This window comes from Etheostoma spectabile, chromosome 18 (assembly GCF_008692095.1).
Source record: "Etheostoma spectabile isolate EspeVRDwgs_2016 chromosome 18, UIUC_Espe_1.0, whole genome shotgun sequence".
Lineage (NCBI taxonomy): Eukaryota > Metazoa > Chordata > Actinopteri > Perciformes > Percidae > Etheostoma > Etheostoma spectabile.
Window position 1 is genome coordinate 11,968,507 of NC_045750.1, and position 17,855 is coordinate 11,986,361.

Here is a 17,855-nt window from a genome sequence, read left to right on the forward strand (position 1 = left end):
GGGGGAAATGGCATACAGAAAAGGGCCGCAGGTCAGAGTCTGACCTGGGCCCGCTGCATCAAAGAGTGAACCTCTATAAATGGGCACCCGCTCTACCAACTGAGCAATCTGGGCGCCCGACTCTTCCCTTTTGTAATGCAGTTTTTCCCTACAAGGTTATTTCTAGTCCTGGGCAGCAGTTAGGTTGAATACATTGAGCTTTATAAATACAAAAAGTCAAATACTGTACCTACTGTGCTACGGTACGGCTGTAACTGTATCTTTTATTTGTTATCCGTCTGTATGTATCAGGACAAAGATCTTCCATCAAAGCCTGGGCAGCTTTGACAACTATCTACCTTTTCTATTATAATGCAGATTTTGGACACCTTAATGGGATAGTTTGGATATTTTGAAGTAGATGGCACGCGCCGAGTTTGGAGAAGCAGGCGCGAGTACCAGTACGGAAACTAAGCAATGTACTGCTGTGGACAGGGGGCAGCAGGAAAATGTATTTAGCCACCTGCTTCTCCAAACTGGGGAGGTGCCAACCACCATTTACTGGACAACAGATAAGTCAAGTCATGATATCATTTTCCCCAACACACTAGTCTGATCATGGAACAGAGAAGCTGATGAACAAAGTAGGCAAGAAATCTGGTGTTTTTCAAAGTCTTACATCGTATTGGGGGTTTTGGCATCATGGTGGAAATGTCTTGAGACCAGTAGAGCGGAACAGAACCTCGCACCTGGACGTATGAGGAGTAACTTCCTGCCACGAAAGACATAACTGAGGCGTCATGGACAATCTGCTCTGTCTCAACCTCATTAGCCACATCCCCCTGGAAACAATAGAAAAACACAAAGGTTGGGAAAACAATCTCATCAAAAGGTCCATTTAGTAGCTGTTCAGAAATCTTTTATCATATTATATAATAGATATAATCTTCATCAGCAAATGGAGCTCTCCAACGTTCACAGAATTGTCAGTTCAAGGACATTCTCATTCATGTTCAATTGGCAAGCTGAATCTTGATCATCTGCTGATGAGGATCATGCAATATGATTGAAAGCTTCAGAACAGCTACTAAACTGCCGCTTCCAACGACAATAATGAACTTTGACTTGCAAACATAGAAGAGAAGCCCATGAAGTGCTCAGAAAAACAGCAGTTAAGAGTCAATTCTGCAGCTTTCAATTATCTCACGTGAACAGACATGATCTAGGTCAACACGGGCAAGACTTTCTTAAAATCTACTAATCCATGCAAACTCCATCTGCTCCATCTAGAGCTCCAAAGCAGTAAAATAAAAAGTAAATCCACACTTTAAGCCCACAGAGCATTTTAACGGCAGACATTTTGCCATCACACAGCAGGACAACCACAGGTTAATTAATAATATTAATAAGATCTACACTCGCTTAAGCTTCAGGACCATGCCATTGTTCATGCTGGCCCACTGACATGACTTATTGATACACCTACACATTGAACAGAGCCATCGTTCACAACATTCGTTACACCTGTTTTTACCTGCTATTACAAGTCAAACTGTCTGTTGTGATAAAGGCCAACAGACAGTATTCTGTAATGAAACATAGTTGCAATTTTGTATAAATCTACTTTACTTTGCATTGACCACAATAGCAGGAAACTGAAAATTGTGTCCAAGCTGATCTCAGGATGGCAGGATATCCATGTTTGCTCCTAAAGTTCCTCCCACCCCACACCCACACAAACAACTCATGCATACTCAAGGGAGAGGCAGCAGGCCAAATTAACCCCCGGTGATCACCCTGAGTCATCTCAATCATCCAGTTGGCCCTCAGCCCTGCCTCTGCTATCTATTCTTCCCTGTTTCCTCGGCAACCGCTGTACCTCGCAGTTTGCTCCTCTTTTGAGGAAGCGGGTCCCGGCAAATTTGCTGGAGCGCCTGGCAAAAAGGGTGATGTGGACCGGTCGGCCGTAGATCAGCAGCTCTGTAGTTGGTGGGTTAAGGAAGTACAAAAAAAAGAAAGGAATAATAATAATAAAAATGCCCCACTGACCACATTACAGAATTACCTGTTTTAAAACACACTACTATTACACAAAATATAAAGTAAGTATTTTCTATTTTGGTAGACTAACTACTTTTGTGTTTTATATCATGACCTATAAATTTAACTGAAAGTCCAAGTTCAAAACAAGTCCAAGTCACATAAATGTTATTCTTATCTACCGTATGAACATTTTGGAAACAACCAATGAATGCATCCTACGGACTTCCGGTATGGCACAGAGCTGATCTGCCACATCTTTTTTTGCTCTGCTACAACCTTGAATTTAACCTTGCAATTTTAAGTGCCAGGTAAGGTGAGTTTATTTTCTTGGCTTCTTTTACTCAGAATGCCGCCTATGAAAAATCTCCAAAAAAAAGCAGACTCTACAATTGACATCGTGCTAGTTGCAAGTGCTACACAAGCTAATACTCGTGGGGAAGACCGGCCTTGAGGTGATGAAAGTAGGCAGCGACGTTGGCTAGGAGGATATTCCTAAGGCCATCAAAGACATGAATGCAGAATTTTCGGCTAAATTTGAAAGTGTACCGCTTGCTGTAAATAGTGTAAAGGAGGAAATCAAAGAATGCACAGGGCAAATTTCGCAGGCGGAGACACTCAGAGAGCTCACTGTATTTCTAGTCCAAGATCCGACCCAAATGCAGCACAGAGGCCTTTGATAATGACGTCTTTAGACTACCAAGACACAATCCGCGTTGTGAAAGCAGCCAGTGCGAAAGGGAAAGTGCTCTACAACAACCAGAACGTGATGTTCTTCCCCAATCTCCCTACGGAAATCCACAAAGAGCTTTTTTTTTTTTCAGCAACCTTATAAAAACAAAGTTCATTACCTAGGCTAACATTTTTATAGCCTTCACATGGCTTATTATTATCATCTTTATAGGAACATTCTGGTCCAAACTGTATAAGGGCAGTTAACGGTTATGGTGTAATGTGGTTCCCCTAATATATTTGCTGAGCTTCTGTTTATTGGTAAACATAGTAGCTTATAGCGTAAGGAAAAAAAGAGAGTTGAAAGGTGCACAGAGAAGTTACGGGGACAGGCAGCTCCTCACAGTTGTGTGGATCTGTTCAGGACCTTGTCTTTTGTTTTTGTTTTTTGCGTAAACAATGAATTGGTCGGATCCAACGTATTGTTATGGGGCAATGTGGCTTAATTTTCCACAGTATACTCAGAATGTTAAGGTTTAATTTACATCCTGGATTTGTAGGGGTTTCAAAAAATAGTCAAAATAAACAGGTCATAAATAGACTAAAACAACTTCAATCTAAGATTATATTTTTGCAAGAAACACCTATCGTCTGGTCATATTTCTAAAACACGCAAGAGGTGGCCTCGACAGGTAATTTCAGCCCCATTTGGTTCTCACTTAAGGGGAGTTATTCTTTATAATAAATTCAATTCAATTTTATTTATAGTATCAATTCATAACAAAAGTTATCTTGAGACACTTTACAGATAGAGTAGATCTAGACCACACTCTATAATTTACAAAGACCCAACAGTTCTTGTAGTTCCTTCCAGAGCAAGCAACAGTGTGACAGTGGCGAGGAAAAACTCCCTTTCAGGGAGAAACCTCGAGCAGACCCAGGCCCTTGGTAGGCGGTGTCTGACGACCGGTTGGGGTTGAAATGAAATGAAAGTGGCAATAACAGTCACAGTAAAAGATACTGAAATAGTGACTAAAACATATTAATTTGTAGTAGTTTATGGCAATGCAGGGCACAGCACTTCATTGCAAGGCACAGCAGAGCATAGCAGGATGAAATTCCATATCAAACACTAGACACAATTTGCGATTCAGCGGGCAGATATATTATTATAAAGGGACACCCTTCTTTCCGAGCAGTTAAATCTAGTTAATCTTTATGGTCCTAAAGATTTTAATCGCACTTCAAGCTTGAATATCTCACACACCCAGGCAAGGAAAACTATACTATTAACTATACTATATTTTATGTAGGAGTTGAATTTAACAGAGCTCTGGAGAGAAATGAAACCAGACAATGTGGAATCTTCTAGAATAAGTCCTGTGAGTGTAATCTACCCCCTACCCTGAGAGGTGCCCTAATTATTCTGATACTAAAACCTGACAAGCTGCATACTAAATGTGATTCATTTTGTGCTATTTTGCTTCTGAACTCTGACACTAAGGTGCTTTCTAAAATACTGGCTGGGAGGTTGGAGGGTCTTCTTCCAGTCTTGGTAGATGGCGATCAAAACTGCTTTATACAAGGGTGTCAGGGATTCCATAATGTCAGGAGAGTGCTTAATGTTTTACATACTAGAAAGGGTTCATCAGACACTGCAATCCTGTCTTTGGATGCAGAGAAGGCCTTTGACAGAGTGGAGTGGCCCTACCTCTTTGAAGCGTTATCTCGATTTGGATGGGGTGCAAACTTCTGTAACTGGATTAAGATATTATATACAAATCCTTCTGCAGAGATCCTTACTAATAATACGGTATTTGAGCCTTTGACATCCACAGAAGCTCTCGGCAGGGCTGCCCTCTTTCTCCCCTCCTATTTATTCTTGCTATCAAGCCTCTAGCTATAAGATCACACCCCAAAACTTCAGGTATGAAACATTTACCAAATAGACCATCGAATAGCTCCATATGCCGATGATGTAACATTGTTTCTTACAAATTTGCAAAGCTTGATACCAGCACTTCTATATTTAAATAAAGAGTTTGGAATATTCTCGGATTACAAAATCCCAAATGATGTAACTGAAGGAGGAGGAAAGTCATAAAACCTACACCTATGATCATTTCTTTCAATATATCTGACTGTTTTACATATCTTGCCATTCACATTGTGCCAGAGATCGATAAGATAGTTTCAACTAACTATGACCCCATTGTTGACTCAATAACTAAATCGTGAGATAGATGGTCATCCTTACCTATATCTTTAATTGGAAGGATTAATGTCCTTAAAATTAATATTTTCCCTAAGCTTTTGTATCTATTTCAGAACATTCCCTTGCCGCCACTAACATCTCTTTTCTCAAACCTAAAAAGGATGTTTTCTGCTTTTATGTGGAATAACAGACGTCCCAGGGTTTGCTTGTCTTTGTTGTCCTTACCGTATGACACTGGGCTTTTTTTTTATTTTTTATTTTTTTATTTTTTTATTTTTTTTAATACTTACAAATAAGGAGCTACAGTATATAATGGCTGCCCAGAATCCAAAAAAAAAAAAATTGCGGAACCCCCTTGGTCCGAGTTACAAAATATCTTTTCTACCAATTGCAACAGCAAGGGTAGTATCTCAGGTTTATACGATATGCTAATATCTAACTCAACCGAATCTTCTGAGCACAAACTAAACTCGTGGAAGGAAGATATTCAAGAGGACATAACACTGGAGGATTGGAGTAGTATTTGTCTTAAGGCTCAGAAACAGACCGTGAATACCAGGCTTAAGTTACTACAATATAATTGCTAATACAAACATACAGTATGTTACCCCAGCAAAGTTACATTTAATAGGGTAAACCCAGATTTATGCTACAATTGCATCACTCCAAAGGGACTCTGTTTCATTGTTTGTGGGACTGTAATCAAATTAAAGACTTCTGGAAAAAGGTGGCACAAATGTCCTGCACTGACACATATTTCAAATAGTGTCTGTTAATCTGCCTCTCCATCCTAAAGTATTCATCTTGGGGTTATACCCATCTGATTCTAACTTAAAAAAAAGAGATGAAAGTACTTGAAATGTGCCAACTGCAAGCCTACGGTTGATTTCTCTTGATTGGAAAGCTAAGAATAGGCCTAGTATTGGTCGGTAGCTTAGAGAAATGTCTTCTTGCCTAACAATGGAAAAAATAACATATGGTTAAGGATAGACAAGATACTTTCAAACAGGTTTGGGGACCATTCTTGGACTTCGCTGAAGAAGAGGATGTTGGTGATACACAGGCAAATGAGGGGATTTCTGAGTAATTTAGTAATTTTCATCCGGGACAGGGATGTTTGCATTGGATTGTGACATTGTTTGATTGGGTATATGCTCCAGCTTTAGCCTACAGGAAGGGATCAGACCAAGGTGAAAGGTAATTTTGTCTGTATTTACGCTATATAATTTGTTTTTATTTTATTTTATATAAGGGTTTTTTACATTTGTATTTTTAATCTGCTGCTGTGATGGCAGTAGTTTGGTTTCCGTTTCTATTGTTTTTCAGGGTTTGTTTACATGTATGTATGTCTTGGTTAAAATAAACTCAATAAACACAGTGTTTAAAAATAAAAAATGAATGCATCCTACAAAAGTTATTAATCTGTTTCTACCCGATTGCTTAGGGATATTTAATGAGGCCCAATGTCTTTCTCTCCCCCTTATCGCCTTTTTTTTTCTTCCCCTGCCTGCTTCAGTGTCTCATCTTCTCCTGCATTTACTCTATCCTCGGAGTCTCCTCTTATTGCACATTTCAGTCCTTTCATCCTCTCAGAAAAACAGCCATAAAAGCAAAACTGTTTCCTGGAATTGTCTAAACTCAAAGCACCCACACAATGTCACTGTGACAGCATGCTGCTTGATAATAGTGGCAAAGGTGGTGATAGCAGTACTGACTGTAAAGTGCAGCTTACTGCAACATAAAAACTAGCATTAAAATATAAATTCTATACAAAAATAAATCAAATAAATAAAAATAATATAATAAATAACTGATAAAAAAAAAGAGTAACTTGATTTGACTGAAAGGCAAAAACATATTTTACACTGCATAATGTGATTAATGCAAAGGAGACTTGATGGTAAATGATTGAAATCTGGACCTAAGGCGGACTTTTACCATAATAATTCAAACTGTTTACTCAGTCCTAGTCAAGCACAAAGCCCCTGTGCCGCGGTAACCCATGCATCAACGCTACAAAAGCTTCTCACAAAATCCAGAGGAAATTATTCATGTCGAGCCTATTACTAATCTCTGGTATGCAGCTTGTTTCTACTCAAAATCTCAAAGCAAAAGCTTAAAGATTTTAAAGACTCTTCAAACCCCCCCCAAAAAAAAAAGTGGCTTATCTGATTAAACATGCACAACGTTGCTGCCTTTTCTCTGCAGATAGCAGATGGAACAATCATGAATGAGCCAGTGTTTACATCAGTTACATATCTTCTGCCGCTATCCATGGGCCGGAAAGCTATGCCACTCCAGCTTTTCCCGTAGCTCTGGGTAAATGTCGTGCACTGACTTGAGTGTGAGGTAAACTGTGCTACATTGTGTCTCCTCCATCTTCAGCACTGTTGTCGGCCAGTGCGTCAGCATGCAGAACGTAGCGAAGGACAGTATTAATTAGGTGATTGAGACAAGAAAGTCTCCTACATGTTATGTTGCTGCCTTGATCTGTTACTCACACTATACGGCTAAGGAAGCTACGGGTCAAAGCTCTAGCTTACTGACATGATATAACCATTGCTCATTTGCCATAATACTTGTTTTGATAAAGCCCTAAGAATAAATGCAAATTCCTTCTGCAGTTCAGTGCAGTTCAACAAGTAAAGCTGGAGCTGAGGGTAGAGGGGGAGTACCAACAACATTGCAGGTGATAAAGTTGTCTTCTGCCATACTCGTGTGTGACTAATCAAATCAATCAATGTTGACAGATCAAAGTGCTATACAGTTTGTAAGGCATACTGTTTTTTTTTTGTTTCTTTCAAAACACAAAGCAACAAGCAAAGCATGCCAATCAATCAAACACACAAATCAAAGTAACAGCCAAACAAGTCTGCAATGCACAAAGAAAACTGACTTGACTATGCTCAAAGGATACTGGACTGGCCACAAAAGCCGTGGATTATATACATGAGCCAGTCATGATGCACTATGTCCTTGACTCGTTCCAGCAGCTTCCCGTTCCACACGTACTTGTAGTACGGCTCGTTCTGGAGGCCGTAAACCACTGTGGCAGAAGAGTAAGAACACATAAAACCTCAGGATAATTTTACAGAAATGGAGTAAGACCAAATCATCAGTTAAAATGGCACAAATGGAGAAAAAAAAGCTGAGGAGACGCAGGTTGTGGAACACAAGCATATTTGGAAACCTTTTAAGAAAATGTCTATTAAGTTGCTGCAACTGGTACTTAGCTTGTGTTAATGTATTACAATACAACACATCAGAACACATCAGGCCAGACAATTCAACAACTTAAATGACAAAAACAGATACTAACGCCTCTGACTGTGGCAGATACATCAGTGACATTCTACTTTTATGGGCATTCATGGCAACAGCAAAATGGATTTAACTGACTTTAATGTACTACTGTATGTGAAGAGGATTACAAGGTATCCTTCATTCAATAGAACAAACAAACTTAATGGCTACTTCCACTCACCTTGCGTAGGCAGACCCTCATCTTCAAAGATGTCAAAGCTGTCCTGCTTGCTCTGTGTGTTAACCTCTTCCTCAGCAGGGGAAATTGGTGAAGACCACAGTTCATAAGGCCTCTGCAGCAAAGTCAGGTTGTACTGCAGCGAATGGCTCAGGTCATAGCTGTAGCTGCAGGGTACAACGGCAATATCTATTTAAAACAAGTTCGTACACGTTGTACAATCGAAAACATTAAGTGTATTTCATGTCAGACAAGACTGGGATTTGTTTCCAAAAGTACTAGCTTTTGTTTGTCTAAATAAGCAGGCACAATAGGACACACACAAAATTAAATCTAAAAATATTTTTTCCTTAGTTGCACCTTTCCATGTAGCTTGAAAAAAAGACAAGGAAGACATAAAAACCTTTGCATGAACTGAAATATAAAAAAAATATATATTTGGGCTGTGTGGAGATCCTTGTGACAACCAATGGCACACTTATCAAGATAGGTATAAGGAAAATTAAGATCAAGAAAAGTTTTTTTTTTTGTTTTTTTTTTCCAATGATGTTGCTAGTATTGAGCTCTGGGTATCATCATAAATGGTCAGCCTTGTGTTGAGTTGATATTGTAGAAACTTTCTATTTAAACTTTGTCTTTATTCTTTCTCAATTGTAATGTTTAACAGTACAAAGAAATTGTGTTTTCTATCTGGACCTGGTAAAGTGTCTAAAAACAAGGAAGCATCTGCCAGATTTTGTTCAATCAATTCAATAAAGTAGTGAAAATGAAATAAAAGAAATGTCTTGTTTCACAATGTTAAGAAGTTAACAAACTCCTGAAACTGAACAGTCATTTGCTAACTTTTCACCAAATTTAGGTGATGTAGGTTTGGGTGGCAGTAGCTCAGTCCGTATGGACTTGGCTTGGGAACTGTTGTGTCACTGGTTCAAGTTCCCATACCGACTCTGGACTGGTAGCTGGAGAGGTGCCAGTTCACCTCCTGGGCTCTACCAATGTGTCCTGTAATGGGAAAATTACATAGACAACGATTTTCTTTCAATAATTGATCATCTCTTAAGGGATTTTTTCATCATAAGTAAATCGTTCAATTTGACTCTGAAATATTGAGTGTTGGAGACAGCTAAAAATGTTATGACTCTGCATTGTCCCACTGTTACCACGGTAAGCAAGGTTGGAGCCATGAAGCATTCTACAGACGAGATAAATCTCTGATTTCTCAGACAGAATGACGGCTACAGTCATTCTTGACGCGCTAGAGACAGATGCACGGGGATATAAGGAGGTGTATTACTGATTGTATTTACCAGAACCGTGGCCACATTGTAACTCTGTGCATTGTGAAAGCTTTTCTCGTCATTTGATTGTTCTCTGCAGAAAACAATTAGACCCTTCCACCGAATATCAAAACTTTTAATCCAGTTTGCAGCCTGTCTTTATTTTGCTTCAACAAGGTCTCTTCTTCACTCAAATTCCTCCCTCGCTGTACAGAAACTTCCACAACAGTCCTTGAGCAAGGCCCATGGAGGGCATCTTAATAAATATATAATAGTGATTTAGTGATGAATGGCTCTGTAGTACCTGAAGTAGAAGTTGCTGGATAGGTCCACGTTCTGAAAGATCCGCACATATCTAGGAGAGCATAAATTCAGTCAAACACACATCTGAAATAAGTATAAAATAAAACTCATAAATAAGGAATTTATCAATAAGTTATTGAACTTTGATAATATCAGTCTATGTGCCAACATGATTTGGTACACTTGTGATAATTGAGATATTAGATTTATTACAGATCTTGGAAGGCAGTAACATTACCTGACACATAAACACTCTCTGCATGTCTTACCTTTTGCTGCTACCTTTACATTAATCTGACGGCCTTTTGATTGAATTCAGACTTTTTTTTTACCATTGCAGGTAAAAGTGTTAGGAAAACGTTACTGGGTCCAATGTTGTAAGATTTCTTTGTGAAATTGATGTAAAGTGGGGCATATGCAGACATGAGACCAACATGTTAAATATCCATCAGATTAATGTAAAGGGGTGCAAGTCTAAAAGGGGCTACAGCTTCGATATCAATGTTCTTGTAGACTATGGTATGTGTTTGAGCAAATGCAAGCACAAACACGTGCACACACACTTGCAAACACATGAAATTAAAGCTTAATTGTATGTTGCAAATAGAAACTCTGCATTGTTCTTCAAATCAGACTGACTCCTAAAAGTTTTGACATTGTGTAGAATTTCAAGTCAGACTTTCTTTTTATTTCAATGTTCATTAAAAAAAAAGCATTATAATTTCATGACTATAATATGTCAAGTGAGAGTGATTATAAAGTACTGTTGGTTTATAAATAAATATATAAGAGTAGAAAGAGAAAGAGACAGAACCTTGCTTCATCAGGGTGTGTAACCCTGACCGAGTCATTGGGGATGTAGATCATGCTGGTGTCTTCAATTTTGTAGATGGAGTGGCCACCGATGTCAGCCATTTTTCTGCGCTTGGTGATCAATACAATGTAGTATCCCTCAAGGAAACGTACAAACCCTGTGAAGACAAAAACGTACAAATTTAAAATCTTTTAGAATAAACTCAAATGTTTCTTTCAAGGAACTCTCTCCCCCCCACCTTACCCCTGGGATAACCTGAGTTATTCATATAACCCCACTCAAGTTTAAAAAAAAAAAAAAAATTTGCTGGCAACCTTTCTGCTGCCTGAAAATCAGTCACAGCTTTTATGATACAAACACCACTGTTTGTGGAGGTGGATCATGAGTGTTTGTGTGTCACACTTCACTATATTACCTATAAACTCCAATCCATTTCGTCTTACATAATGAAAATCAGACCCAAAAAGTATCATGCAGCAGTCATCATTTGCTTTCAGCTTTTGATGCACTTTTTACTAATCAGTGACATTTGAAACATAATAAATAGTCGTGGATGATGTCTGTGTGCGTTTATCTTGCTGGTTGGAATATTATTAGTAATACTTGCTTCATCATGGCCAGTAGTTTAGGCAAGTGTGAATGTTAGACACACACCTTCATTATATTACTGCTAAGACTAATCTGTTTACAAATGAATTGTGTCATAAATGCAGTTTTGCAACTGAATAAGAAGTCCTCTTACATTTGAACATTATTTAGAATCACAGATGCCCCAATATCATTGCACTGAAATGACCTTCATATTGTGTTTACACCACATACAAAGAGAATGCTACAAATGCAGGAGGATGTAAATCTGTGGATACAATCAATCATCATTGGCCTTGCCAATACTAAATAACAATTGCTAGCAGCACTCTTTGCTAAAATCTAAAATGTATACTGCTCCACACACAGACCAGAAGAACTGGAAAGAAGAATGTAAGACTGTTTCAATTTGTATTTTCAGCCCCACTAGCAGCAATGCACAATGGATGGCCATGTCCAGTCCGACCACCACTCTTATCTAGATTAAAATATATCAACAACTAGTGGATGGAAACAATTTCAATTTTGTTTGGAAAATACACACATGCTCTACAGAGGAAGAAACCTCCTGACTTTAGTGGGGCCCAGATTTTTCCCCAGGCCACCATCGTATTTGATATTTGGGGTTTTGACATAGTGAACATGGCAAACATATTTATCTGCTAAACATCAGCATGTTAACTTTGATATTGTGAATGTGTTAGCATATTAAAGTTAGCATTGTGGTTTTATGTTTATTTAGTGTGGTTTGGTCCAGCTGGTACATAACATAACAGACAGGAGTAAAAGTATAGAGGCACATTGAACAAGCTCATCAATAGCCTTACGCAGTAACATGTTGGGTTTGTTGAAGTCAATATGTGGTTTTATTTGATTCTGGCTCATTAAATGGGCTTTGAATTGGATTCAAACATTCTTCTGATTTCACCATGTTTACATATAGGAGAAATGAGGAAAACTCCAAGTGTCTGCAGTAATTCTCCTACAAATACGTTTCTGTGACAGACAAATTATTTACGATCAATAACCTGTCCGGAGTACATAGAAACAGACAATACTGCTACATGATCGATGCTCAATAATGACGAGTCCTGAGTGAATCACCAAGACAGTTTATCGGGACAAACTCAAACACCTTTCTGTTTTGTGTGTGTTATAATGCGTGTGACACAAAATGTAGGTCATGACTTGACATCTGGTCTTGCAGTTCCTATGTGAAACACACAGCTCAGTCACACCAATTATCTTCCACAGCTACTGGGGTGCGAACGCAGGCGGATGATATACAGAGTGTGATCAGTTACACACAATTGTACCAATTTTGATTGGGTCTGACAGGACTCAGGCAATGCCCAAAGCACGGAGGAGATGAGCTATGCTTACGTCCAAGATCAAGAATGATGTGTTACGCTGTAATTCAATGGTTTACCATTTCCAAGAAACTGGTGTTAAGGTGAGAAAGTGTGTTACTTACTAATCTCAACACACAACAATGTAGTTTTATATCAAAAACTAAAGGGCCTATAAAAAGTATTCAACCCCCTTGAGGGGATTTCTTTTTTTCTTTTTTTGACACTGATCAACAAAGTTTTTAATGTCCAGGTAAAAACAGATTGCTACAAAATAATATAAATGACTAACAATTTAAGTACTAAATAGCTGTAATAGGCACTGTATCTCACTATTAAAGTCATAGAAACAACTCTCCTAAACAAGTTTGTTACGGCTTCTTTTTACCTGATTTTCTACAAAAGAAAGTTTAAAATTGGACAATAATTGAAACCTGAAAATTAACCATTTTAAGCTTGATCAAGTAGTAATGGAAGCAAGGCTACATTGTAGTGAATAACCATGTCCTGCCAGGTGTTCCTTTTATTTCTATTTTTTTCATCCCGTTTCTTCATTTCAAGCACATACAGTAATCTGCGAAACCAGGTCAAAACGCACAGCTGTAGAAGCAATGCTTTGGAGGTAAAGTACATGTTGCCATTATTGTGTTCTTGCAAAGGATGGCCTAAGCCAGTGAGGAAAAGAGTGGAGGGACTGTACTCACCCACAATGCCAAAGGCGGAGACGGCCCTGGACAGGCCTGAGGAACCTTTTTGGCCAATCTTGGTTCGGTTGCCCAGGTCCAGGCGGCCCAGCAACTCCCGAACCTCTTGCTGGCTGTACACATGCTACAGACAAATACACAAACACACACATATTTATAAACACATACAGTACATATGTATATAAAGAAATATAAAGAGATTCTATGCAGCATTTTTTTTCCTTTGTGCCAGCTTTCCTTACATATGAGTTGAGAGAAAGATGAGGCTGTGCTTCCAGCTTTAAAGCTGCTCACCTCCACCGCATCATCACATTCTCAAGTATCTACTCTGTTTATAAAACACTTAACTATGCCAATCAAATGAAAAACAAACAGGGTTTCCCAAGGTCAGTGTAATACCAGCAGCAGTAATGAGAGTGTGTAGTGATGTATACTTAGTCATGGATGCTTCATTATAACAAAACGTAATCTTTATCACCCGCAACACAAACAAACAAATCTCGGCTCATAGATCCTTGTAATGAGTAGTGGAGAATAATAGGAGGTGCATGCAGCACTCATCAGCTAAACTGTCATCCATAATACACTTGGGACAGGCTGAGTGATAGCACAATTTTAGCTCAAGCGTGCTGTACTGTATTACATAAGAATATACATTAGCACTGTATCAACTGTTGTGGAAAGTCAGAACTTGCCTTATCATCAATTATGACCAGGTCCTTGGGTTCGGTGCGGTCAATCTTCAAGACTCTGTGTTTGGTCTCTGACTGATTGGTCCCCACCAAAAAATACCTCTGGAAAGACACATACAAGCATGAATACACTATGTTAACTTAATGCAGAGCTGGTGTTTGCAATGTAGCCACTGTCCTGCTTCTGGGAATAGGTGCACACACAATAATAATCCTTTTACTTGTGTCACTGCATAAGAACATAGTAGGATAATGTGTCATAGAGAAGACATGTTTTTAAATTTCAATAGACAGTCTATGTTAATACAAGCCAGATTTCCAATGTATAAACCCACTGTTAAATCTCACTATCTTCAGGCTGGCAGTAACGTTATTACTGTGCAAGCCACATGGATATTTAGCCCGTTTCCATGTGGTTAGATAGATAGTTACTGATGTGGTCATAACCACTACAATGCTTAATGACCTATTTTTGAGGAGGAAATAAACTACAATTTGTCGCTGCAAAAGCATGGAGGACACCCACTACACCACCGGGCGCTCGGGGGATTGTTGTCGGCTGCGGGAGGCGAGGAAGGCGGGGACCAATGCTGCCTGTCCGGCAGAGGAATCTACCACACAAATCAACAATGCCAAGCCTTTGATGATGATTTTCACAAGATTAACATAAAAATTGGCCGGAATTCTCCTTTAAGATTAGTCTTTCTTGTATGACTTTCTCTATAAAGTCATTATTTTTCTCACACTGGGTTGCAAGATGGCTTAAGATTTTCTGTCTACTAAAGAAAATTAGATTGTAACATCATGTATCAGGACAGTCCGCAACCATTAGAGCCATTATGTCCTGTTCCACAATGTCCGATGGAGACCTCTTTAGTTAGACAGTCAACTCACCCACTGTTCAGTAAAATGGGATGACAGATGTTCAATAACAAATTATGATAGCTCAACTGTGACAAATGTTTTCCTGCTTTACAGTGTAAATGTGTGTTACTATTGATCAGCCATCAATCACTGTTGTAGAACACCTTTATTTTAACCCATGTAATTTTAAGTCGAAAAATGCATTGGTAAAAAACAACACAAAATTAGGAAAACAGAAGAAAAAAGATACACAAGAACGTGTCTGTGAAGTACAATTATTTATACCAAATATGTAGAAACTTAGTTAAAACTAAACTAATAATTGCACTTTGTCTGGCAAAATGTAATCATTCCGACAGTTTAGAGTCTTGACAGTCACAATGATTAGTTTGTTCCCCCCCCCCCATAAACTCTAGACCCTATAGTTGACACAATGGAGGTCATAGTATATCAAACTAAACTGGGGTGTACGAGTAGCAGATCATCACAAACAATCTTTTGCTGCCATCTAGTGTTTTCTGACTAGTAATCACAAGCCTACAGGAGCTCTACATCCTTCTCCCCATTCATGTTATGTCTGTGAAGTTTTTAGTTAAAAATCATAGATTAAGCTTTTGTACGTCAGTGAGATTAGGAAATCCATTACTAGAGTCTACATTTCAGCAGTGATGGATTTGGGATGTTAGAGGTGGACTTGTGAATGTCAGCTTGTTGAACACCCGAATGTCCTGAATATTGCCCGTCTTGAATTAATAATTTTGCCACAGTGTGGTTAGCAAGGCACCTCAGATCAGGAAAGACTGTGGTTGTGCTGGGTAGATAGCCCGTTTGTGCCACTCATGTGTTATCATTAGAGGAACAAACTGGGGTTGGGTAGTTCCAAGGAGAAAAGGTGTGACATATTGCTGCAGATAAAGAAGAGGCCTACTCAGTGAACCGACCTTTGATTTATAAAAGCATGAAAAATAACCTCATCCTGTTTTTAAAAGCTGGTTGTCTATGTACTAATATTTACCCAGAAGAGTCAGGAGAACCAAAAAGCAACTTAAACATGAGGGAAATGTGATGTAATTTAAAAAAGATATTGTTGGCTGCTGACAGGTGGAACCTATAAACACTGATACTAACAGCATAAAGATAACAGACTTACTGCTCTGGTTTCATACAAAACCATCCTCTGGATCCCACTGATGATAGCCGCAGACTGAGGCATGTTATCCCTGTATTCTTTAAACAATCCAGAGGAGACAACTGAAGAGCTGTAAAACGGACGTAACGCATTGGGAAAACCCATTACTTCACATCATAAAATACAAAAGAGATAAGGTATAAAAAAAAAGTTAAGCCTGATACTGTTAGCTACTGTGCATTTTTGCCTGCCGTTAGCTAGTACTCACCATTAGCTAGCTAGCTGGGTTAGCCACAAATCAACCACACACAAAATAATACGTAATAATGCATCTCCTCTGGCAGTCAAAATAACTTCTTCGAACGTTTTTAATGTATCAATTGTGCATGTAAATTGCACAAGTGTTTACGGCTACCACTAATTGCAACATGACTTTCTTTTAGTCAGGTGACTGTGACGAAAGCGCGCATGTCAACTGATACGGTGGCTCACAGAGCCCAAAACGCAAAAGGCTGAAAATGCAATTAATTACAGACCTAAGATTTTGCCTTTGGGTCTTTTCACCATTCACTGTAAGCTTTGTTTAGTTAAGACACAGTATATATTATTATATTTTCTTTATTTAAAGAACACAAACATATTACCAATACAAACAAAACCCGGCCATAAGAAACACATTTTAGTTGCCTTTTTATTTTTAAGGTCTCTGGCATTTGCCATGTAAATTTCTCTATTAATAAAAAATGTGTCCACAGTTTGGTTTGTAGTCTATTTTTTTCTTGTGAATGTGGAAATTTTCCCAATAATAAAATTGACTGTATCATACCCATCTTTATCCTATCTCATTACTCTCAAAACATATGAGAATGCCTTTATTCTGAAAGTGAAATGTTTGCTTACTTTTAAGCATCAACCGTGTACTATAACGTTACAGTGATAAAACAGATGACATATTGTTTTTTCGCTAGTTCACAGAAAGTGCAAGAAAATTCAACATCAAGTCTAGCTAAATCTCTCTGTACTTGAGAACACACACACACCTCCATGGATCGTAGTCTAACGGTTATGCTCTTAACCTTATCTATATGCTCTTAACGCGGCTTCTATCTTTCGAGCCATAGGTAAAACCCATAGACTGTATCTAATCATTGTTGTTGTTATTATTATTATTATTATTATTATTAGTATTAGTATTATTAGTATTATCATTATTATTATCAGTCTATGGGTAAAACCAGAGACTGTTACGGGCTCTGGTAAAACTACCCACGTTTGTTTGTGAGTTGCTATGGTGACACTTAGGTTAGCTAACCTTGGATAGCTAACGTTAGGTAGCTAGGAGTTAACACAGGTTGATAAAAGTTTAAACGGGAAAAAGATAGGAGGAGAAAAGATATAAGAATGACCCAAACTGACGACGGTAAGAACATTTCCGTTGAATTATGACAGCAATTACCTGTGTCTAGTCAAGCTTTTATTTAATTTTTTAATTTATATTTGTATTTTATTTTATAAGAAACGGCCGAATAGGTAGCCTACATTGTCAGATTAACGTCAACGTTACAAGTAACTGACAGTTTGATACCCTCTGTTTATGATATGTAATTGACGCTTAGTGGACCGGTTAGTGGACAACCTAATAGAAGATGATGCTGAGAGAGAGAGTCTTCTTGCCAAACCCACCTGCTTCATTATAGTTGGAAGACCGGTAATTACACACACACACACACAACACACACACACACACA

The 17,855-nt window shown here is 38.5% G+C and overlaps 2 protein-coding genes across 6 annotated transcripts in view; one reads left to right on the forward strand and one right to left on the reverse strand.

The window, feature by feature from the left end:
- Positions 1–16,601, reverse strand: part of fig4a (FIG4 phosphoinositide 5-phosphatase a) — a 56,615-nt gene extending 40,014 nt beyond the window's left edge. Inside the window, exons 1-10 of one of the 2 annotated variants that reach the window (XM_032543228.1) lie at positions 16,376–16,601; positions 16,129–16,237; positions 14,118–14,216; positions 13,423–13,546; positions 10,782–10,938; positions 9,969–10,019; positions 8,391–8,554; positions 7,824–7,952; positions 1,859–1,959; positions 659–821 (exon numbers count right to left, since the gene is read on the reverse strand). In XM_032543228.1, coding sequence (XP_032399119.1) covers positions 659–821; positions 1,859–1,959; positions 7,824–7,952; positions 8,391–8,554; positions 9,969–10,019; positions 10,782–10,938; positions 13,423–13,546; positions 14,118–14,216; positions 16,129–16,191 — 1,051 coding nt within the window. In that variant the 5' untranslated portion in view covers positions 16,192–16,237; positions 16,376–16,601. Of the gene's footprint in view, positions 1–658; positions 822–1,858; positions 1,960–7,823; positions 7,953–8,390; positions 8,577–9,968; positions 10,020–10,781; positions 10,939–13,422; positions 13,551–14,117; positions 14,217–16,128; positions 16,238–16,375 lie in introns of those variants that run through there. The other variant, XM_032543230.1, reaches the window with a different exon arrangement.
- A 663-nt stretch (positions 16,602–17,264) lies between these two features.
- Positions 17,265–17,855, forward strand: part of ak9 (adenylate kinase 9) — a 13,021-nt gene continuing 12,430 nt past the window's right edge. For all 4 annotated transcript variants that reach the window (XM_032543056.1, XM_032543057.1, XM_032543058.1 and 1 more), the window contains exons 1-2: positions 17,265–17,527; positions 17,724–17,815. In XM_032543056.1, the coding sequence (XP_032398947.1) occupies positions 17,509–17,527; positions 17,724–17,815 (111 nt within the window). In that variant the 5' untranslated portion in view covers positions 17,265–17,508. The remainder of the gene's footprint in view (positions 17,528–17,723; positions 17,816–17,855) is intronic.